The sequence below is a fragment of the Octopus bimaculoides genome, chromosome 2 (assembly GCF_001194135.2).
Source record: "Octopus bimaculoides isolate UCB-OBI-ISO-001 chromosome 2, ASM119413v2, whole genome shotgun sequence".
In the NCBI taxonomy this organism is placed as follows: domain Eukaryota; kingdom Metazoa; phylum Mollusca; class Cephalopoda; order Octopoda; family Octopodidae; genus Octopus; species Octopus bimaculoides.
The window spans coordinates 74,742,498-74,750,604 of record NC_068982.1 but is presented as its reverse complement, the minus strand read 5'-3'; the positions used below and the strand labels follow the sequence as shown (position 1 = coordinate 74,750,604).

The following is an 8,107-nucleotide window of genomic DNA, read 5'->3' as shown; positions in this document are numbered from 1 at the left end:
GGGGGGAAAAAAACTTCACAATTTTCATTTCTTCTTTTTCTTCTTCAGTTCGACAATCTACAGGCTATGTTATGAGAATCTGATAAACAGAATTACACATTTCAAAGAATTAAGACATGGAGGAGTGAAAAGTCCAGTGTCACCACCCAAGAATATCCACAGTCAGTTAAAACAAAGACCTGTGCTTCATGGAAATATTTTAAACTAGGAATCAGGTAAAAAGTGTCTGTGAGCATGACATTAAGAAAGTAATTTCTGCTTACCATGTCAAAAAAAAAAAAAACAAACAAGTGGACTATACACAGACACACACACACATATATTCACAAACACATGTCTGCATGACATGTGTGTGTATATATATATATTTATATATACACACACACACACATAATGTGCGATTATAAATCCTTCATTTACCCAAGTACATATACATATTCATGTGTAAAACCTTCATTTGTTCAAGTATGTATCTACAGACACACACACATGTATATAAATATCCTTCAGTGGCTCATATAAATGTATACATGTATGTGTATATATATGTATGTGTATATATATATATATATATATATATATATATATATATATATTTATATACATATGTACACACACACACAAACATACACATGCATATATAAAAATCCTTCATTGGCTCAGGTGTGTGTATATATATGTGTGTGTGTGTGTGTCTGTGTGTGTGTGTGTGTATCATGCATAAGTTTTGCTTCCTATTTGTGCCTCAGGTAAGTGGAGAGGAGAACTTAAGACATTTTCTTTCCTTGTGTGGGTCCCCCCATTCCTTCATTTTAGGACCTCAAGCGATTATGGATGAGGAAATACTTTCAATGTTTATTTCTAAGCTGACATTAAAAAAAGGAGGTGGGGAATAAAACAATTTTAATTACCACCACACTGTGTACCACATGGGAAGAGGTGTCTTTCATCTGTTGCAGAAATGACAGAACTAAAACTATATTTACATTTATTTATTTTCTTTTTTTTTGTAGAAAGAGAAGCTATTGAAGAATTAACCGAAACAGGACACATTATAAAAATGGCATGGTTTGTGCAGTGCAAATGCTTGCAGTATATAATGGAACCACAAGTCTTGGCAGTATATGAAGTAAAAGAAAATATAAGAAATAAACAATAACCTATTATTATTATTATTATTATTATAATGACTCAAAAATACAATTCAACATGTATTTTTGCTTTTGTACTCCGTCAAATCCAAAAATATCGATGGTAGAAAACGATATCACTTCAGATATGAGACCTTATAGTTTGATGATATATCTGTAAATGTTTATTAAATTTTATTTGTTGTTTTTAATCTTGGAACCTTTGCTTAAGCTTGAAGATATCAAAAAAAAAAAAACTAACAGGAGCTATGTCATTTCACACAAGACTTTAAAAAAATGCTCAACCTGCTGAGTTTGTTCCTGAAGCAATCTTTAATAAAAAAAAAGATAATGTGGTTTAATAGTGAAAAGTTCTAATGGATTAACATGATGTAGCTCTGCCAAGTGTTATTTTTAAAATTCCTTCTATCTAGCAACTGACTTAAACAATACTCCAAACTTATCCACAAAAGTCTAAACAGGTGTGGTTTGTTAATGCTCAGTACGGTGTTACACTAGAAAAGTACAACAGCCAACTTCTTGACAGCAAGAAAGAGAAAAAGCAACTCCAAAGCCCAATAATATATTTGTTATATTTTCTTACAATATTTGAAAAAGAAAACAGAAGTGGGTTCTAGATCATTACTGGACCACATTAGTTTGGTTTGGCTTGGGTTGCTTGGCTGAAAAAAGGAAAATGTGCCATTTCACAGCTGAGTAATTGACAGTAAGAGAGGCATCCAGTTTTTAATATATATAAATATATATATATATAAACCCACTTGCTTCAACAACATGCAAATGTGTAAATTTGTAGAAACTATTCAACCTACACTAACATAGTGGGGAAAAAAACCCAAACAAAATAAATATTAAATTGTAAACCACTGTGGGCAGAGAAACAAATTCAACAACCACAAGAAGCTACAAGACTTTCACATTGGAACTCTTAGCCAGTGGCTGCTTTACAAACTAAAGTCTAATTTTCTAGTGTTTTATAGAAATGTAAAAGACAAGATCCTGTCAGGGTGAAAAGAAACAAAATAACACTTGAACACAGGGGTACAAAATCCAATGTATATGATTAAAGTATAAGAAAATTAATACAGTTTGGTTGTTTAAAACATATATATATTATATATATATATTTTTTTTTTCTCAAAAGATAAGTGCACATGCACACACACACATATATACCAGCTTTAATATACCCTCTGCACAAAAACTTACGCTAGTTACTATTAGAGCGAGTGGTTCCAAGATGAGTTGCAAAATGGTGGAGGAATAGAGACAGGCAGAGATGGAGTGCAAGAAGGAGGGAAATAATGTACAAAAGGAAGATACAAAATTTTCATAAATATAATAACAAAGACAAAGAGTGACAGAGGAAAGAGATGAGAGTGTTCTGGGGCAGGGGATGTCTCCTCAGTTACTAGGGAAATAGTTCTAACGTAAAGCAAAACATTTGAGAGATCGTTGCTGAATTAAGAATTTTGCTTTTGAAATCCAAAACCAATATGATCATTCTGAAGCTAGACTCTAAGACTTTATTCTACAGGAATGTGAAAGTTTCCTGGTACAGAGAGGCTCCTAGAAAACACATACACATACAAACACACACACACTCATATACAAACACAAGCACACATGCAAATACAAATTTTCAGCAACAAAGTGATTTTTTTTCTTCTTTTTATTAAAGTTCCCAGTTGGCACAAGCATCATTCTGTGTATACCCAGCACACATTGATGTACAGAGAGAAGTGAATATATGCATATATCTGTATATGTATGTGTGTTTGTGTATGTACATAATTTTTTTTTCTTCTTTAAATCTATGAAATGACAACTCTACTAACTAATTTAGTTTTAATCTTACTTTTAACGAACTTATTCTTTTGGTCAATGTAATTGGCACAACAAATATTAGCATTTCTTTCATTGATTGTTGATTGTCTAAATTTTGGTTAATATGCCCCATTTATTTTAATTTTATCTTATTTTGCTTGTTCCGAATATATATATATATATGCATATATATATATATATACACACACGAACATGCAGAGGGAGGAATATAAAAATAAAGAGTGACAGAGAAAGGGTGAGAGATAAGACTTAAAAAGAAAAAAAAAAATGCTTGCCTGCTTTGTTAGCCAATCATATTGTTTATTAGTGTATTATTACTATCACTATATATATATATATATATATATATATATATATATATATATATATATATATATATATATATATATATATATATATATATATTCACACACACTCTTGTTTTTAAGATTTCCATGGCATAGTACCTCTGGGTCTAGGTGGGATCAAGTCAAGCAAATATTGCCGATGAAGGTCAGGTTTTGTGAAAGGTAACTGATAATGGAATGGTCCACGTGCAGTAAATGGCTGCAAGCCAATAGGCTGATTTGGTCGCTGCATCTGGTGGGCATGCATCAATGTTTGGTGATGTCTGAAATGGTCGGTGGTTGGTTTATTGTAAGAATTTGTGAGATTCATGGGTGCTGTGGTCCCCATATTTAGATTATTAGCCACCGTAGTTGGCATGTTTATGCCTTGCGACTGCATTCGCTCGATCTCCTGCTCTTGTTGTAGAGCCTTCACAAATGCACTCTTTAGACGGTTGGTGTGTTCCTGCTTCAAAGCTTTCTTCTGGTTGGACGTCACACACTGTTCACAAATGACGTTCTTTGAGCCAGGCTTTTCTCGTTTCCAGACCGGAGTAAAATCAGTGTTACATTGTACACAACTGAACGGGTTACAAATCATCTTGTGATCCAAATTCTTCTCTCCCCTTGCTATCAAATCAGAATCAACAATGTAGTTGACAACCTCCTCAAGGCCAAGCAGCATTATAAACTCATTGCTGGCAAGGCTAGGTATAAAGTTCATTTCAGGAGGTGGTGGTTTGGGTGGAGGGATTTGCAGAAGGGTCTTCTCCAACTGCTTGCGCAAGGCCAGTTTTGCTGCAGCTTGTCTCTGTGCCGTGGTTTCAACTGGTTGTGCAGGCGGTGCTGGAGGTTGGCTTTGTACTGGTGGAGTGTGAATAGGACGAAAGCCTGACATTAAGTTATTATTCGAATTAGACATCTGATTGTGGTTGGTGCGCATGTTTTGCATGCTGTGCATACGAGGTGTCATCACAAGTGGAGGCGGCCCCTGTTGGTGTTGCATTTGCTGAGCCCTCATCTGAGCTGCCATTTGCTGTGAGCCTCTCATGAATTGATGTGTAGAAGAATTAGACTTGGAAGACTGTAGGGGCTGATTGTTGGTGTGGTTGCCACGCACCAGTGGTGGAGGTACTGACTGTTGTTGCTGCTGTTGTTGTTGTTGCTGCTGCTGCTGTTGCTGTTGTTGTCGGTTTGACAGTTGTTTATTGTTGGCCACAACATTGCTCTGTTCCTGCAACTGGTGTGACAACTGGCTTTGGCGTAGTTTTTTTAAGAGCACAAGCTTGGCTTCCTCGTTGCGCAATTCAGCCTGAAGGGTTTTGACTAGTTTTTTACGCATTCGTTTTTCATCAGCAGTAAGTTCTTTTGCACCATTTAGTGCTTTCTTTTCATCATCAGAATCGTCTGACAAAGTGATAATGTCTGGAGAAGATGGAGGTTTTGTACTCAAGTCTACTGGCATATCCATAGCCAAGTTTTCTTTCTCACTGTCTTCGGACTTCACTGGTGAGGCATCATCTTCTCGTTTCACATTACTTCCATCACGTTCTCCTTCCTTAGGTTTCATCAGTGCAGAGAACATAGGTTCCCGCTGACGCATTTTGGCTTCAATTTTCATTGATAAATTCTGAACACCATCTTGGGAAGCTGATAAACTTGTGTTTCTTTCCCTTTTTGGGCTGGATATGACATGTGGAAGTTTGTTCTCCACTAAACTGGGTTCCAGCTTCAATCTGAGAAGAAAAAAAGAAAAAGAAGAAAAAAAAAATCGAGGAATATAATTTCATGTTAAAGTTTTCAAAAACAAAATAAATTTTTAAAAAAAACTCAATTCTTTCAACAAGCTTATTTTGAAGTAGACTTAAAACAGCTATAAAACCCGTTACTTTGATTTATTCAAGAGAGTGAGGCTCATCTTTTTGCATTCTTTTAGCTATTATATGACACCACCCTACTGGCTGTGTAGGCAGGCTGTAAATACATGTCAAGATGGAAGATGAGTGCCTAACCCCACATGCTAATCTCTTCAATAAAATTGTCCTGCCTGTGTTCTTATATGTAAGTGAAATGTGGTCTTCCACAAAGAAGAAAGAAAAACAGACTGACTATGACACAGAGGGCCATGGAAAGATCCATGCCAGGAATATAATTATGGGAATGTACCCATGGGATAGTTTGAGAATGGAGTAGAGCAAATGATGTGATTGTGGAATGCAGAAAGAGAAATTTCTGCAGAACCAGATACGTTGCAAGACTCACAGACAAGAGGTGAATGTGCGCTTTGTCAAGTGGTGGCCAAGAGATCAGAAGGGACAACACAACAAACCTCCAAGATGAATTTTGGCTCAATCAAGGAGAAGAATGAAACTATTGTGACCAACAATATATAGGAACAGCTGATGGTCTGGTAATAAAATGCACAAAATTTAATTTCCTATTCTTAATTAATATTCAAATGATGACTCTAACCCTTTTAATACAAACCCACTTGCACTAAAATAATCATATTTAAATTAAAGATCTTGATTAAAATCTCAATTAAAACATGAATATCAGAAGATTTTGGTTTGTCAACATCAACATAACATATATTAATGTGTGTGTATATATACTTACGTATAAAAGTGGTTGTATATAAGTAACAGATATTTCACTAAACCTTACTCAAATCTTTATGATATTGAAAATTAATTGAAACACACAGGAAATTTACTAATTAGAAATATAACAATAAAAGGGTTAAGAGTCATTATAATTTAATTAATCCTTAAGTCAAACATGTGAAATGAACTGGAGTTAAATTTAAAAAGTTTTTTTCCAAATAAAATCCTTTGACCACTGTGTAATATAGCATTAATTAAATTATAAATTTAGATATTAAAAGTTACATTCATGCAATACATAATTAAGTGTACAAAACCTGAAACCAGCAAATTAGAACAGTAATTCTCAGCATTCTTTAAAAGGTTGATTAAATTCTAGGTGTGGCCATATGGGTAAGAATTTTACTTTCCAAATATATGGCTCTGTGTTCGGTTCCACTATGTGGCATCTTGAGCAAGTATCTCCTACTATAGCCCCAGGCTAACCAAAGCCTTGAGGGTTGATTTGGTAGATGAAGACGGAAAAGACGTCTGGCGTGTGTGTGTGTATGTTTTTCTCCTTGTCTCAACATCATATGGGAGTTGTAAATGAGTGTCACTGTCATACAAGCAGTGTCATTCATTTCTAGTATTGTGTAAAAGCATGTCATGGGAAAATATTAGCTGACTTGGAAACAAGTGAAGGTTAACAACTAGAGGGGCATCAGGCTTCAATAAACTCCATCTAGCCCATGCAAACATGGAAAAGTGGACATAGAAAGGACAATGACAACTATTTAATTTGTTTTTAGCAGAAGATTAGAATTTAATTTTCCATTAAAAGTTTTAAATAATCTTAAAGATGATCAAATTAGTTAGACAGTAATCTTGACTTCAGCTGAAAATTTCCCAGCAGCTCTAAATGCAGTTAAACCTCATTAAGTGATGCAGTTGTTATTCTAGTGACACCACCTATAAGTTCTTTTGTAAAAGAAAAAAAAAAAAAAAGGGGAGGGAAGTGTTATAAAAAAAAGAAAGAAGAAAGTGAATACATTAGAGCAGCTATCATGTTAGTACTAACAGTGATAATAAACAAAGCAGCAAGGATAGATTGCAGAGATATCAAGGCTATATAGTTGATGACTAATTCTGTAAAAACACATTCATGTAATTGGTTACACTTCAAGTTGGGGGAGCTGGATTCTAGTAGTAGCAAAAGCTGGACATAAATTAAAACATTCAATTTGGATGACTGATTGAGCTACTAAAACAGGACAGGATTACAATAAGCAAGTCAGATACAAGTGTTTGACTCATCGCCGTCATCATCATCATCATCATTTAATGCCCATGTTCCAAGCTGGAATGGACTAGATAATTTGACAGGATCCAATGGACCCAAGAACTGCATCATGTTCCAGTGTCTGATATAGTATGGTGCCTACAGCTGGATGCCCTTTCTAACACCAATAATTTTATAACATATGCTGAGTGCATTTTTTATTTGTGCCACCAGCACTAGTGAGGTCAGCATGCAGCTTGCTAGATTTTGAACCCTGAGGGTGGGGTCACATGGCTTTATGCTAGGAGCTGAGGAGTTATAGTATGAAAGAAGGGGGGAAGAGTAAGTTTTTTGGTGTAGAAAAGCAACTTGGCTACTCTCATTTAGGAAAAGATAAGAATGATCAGGTGGAGCAGGAAAGAGCTGAAATAGTGGTGATGGCATGACTTTAGTCATTGGACCAGCCCTGTTTTATTAGTTTTAGTCAATGGTATGTGGCTAAGTGGTTAAAGAGTCCAGCTCATGACTGCAGGGTTGTGGGTTTGATTCTTGAACTGGGCAGTGTGTTGTCTTTGAACAAAGCACTTCATTTCATATTGTTCCAAATGAGTTGCAACCAACTGCTGATGTACCTTTCACTGATGTTCTGCTGCTTGAGGGTTGAAAGGGTATCTATGACTGCTCACGACAAGAGGACCCCAAATGACTAGTAAAAGCACGATAGAAGCTACCAGGTCATACTCATTTACTTATGACAGCTAAGCCATTGTGGAGTGAGGTGAATTGGCAAGATGATTAGAGAGACAAATAAGAATGGCTTGGAGCATTTGTCTCAACTCTTGGTGCTCAGTAAATATCTCACCAAGGTCAACTTTACTTTCCATCCTTTCAGTGACCATTTCCTTGGATGTGTAT

At 35.4% G+C, this 8,107-nt stretch overlaps 1 protein-coding gene across 3 annotated transcripts in view; it reads right to left on the bottom strand.

Moving 5' to 3' along the window:
- Positions 1-9: 9 nt before the first annotated feature.
- Positions 10-8,107, bottom strand: part of LOC106873355 (transcriptional repressor p66-beta) — an 89,154-nt gene continuing 81,056 nt past the window's right edge. For all 3 annotated transcript variants that reach the window (XM_052978316.1, XM_014920685.2, XM_014920684.2), the window contains exon 4: positions 10-5,061. In XM_052978316.1, the coding sequence (XP_052834276.1) occupies positions 3,423-5,061 (1,639 nt within the window). In that variant the 3' untranslated portion in view covers positions 10-3,422. The remainder of the gene's footprint in view (positions 5,062-8,107) is intronic.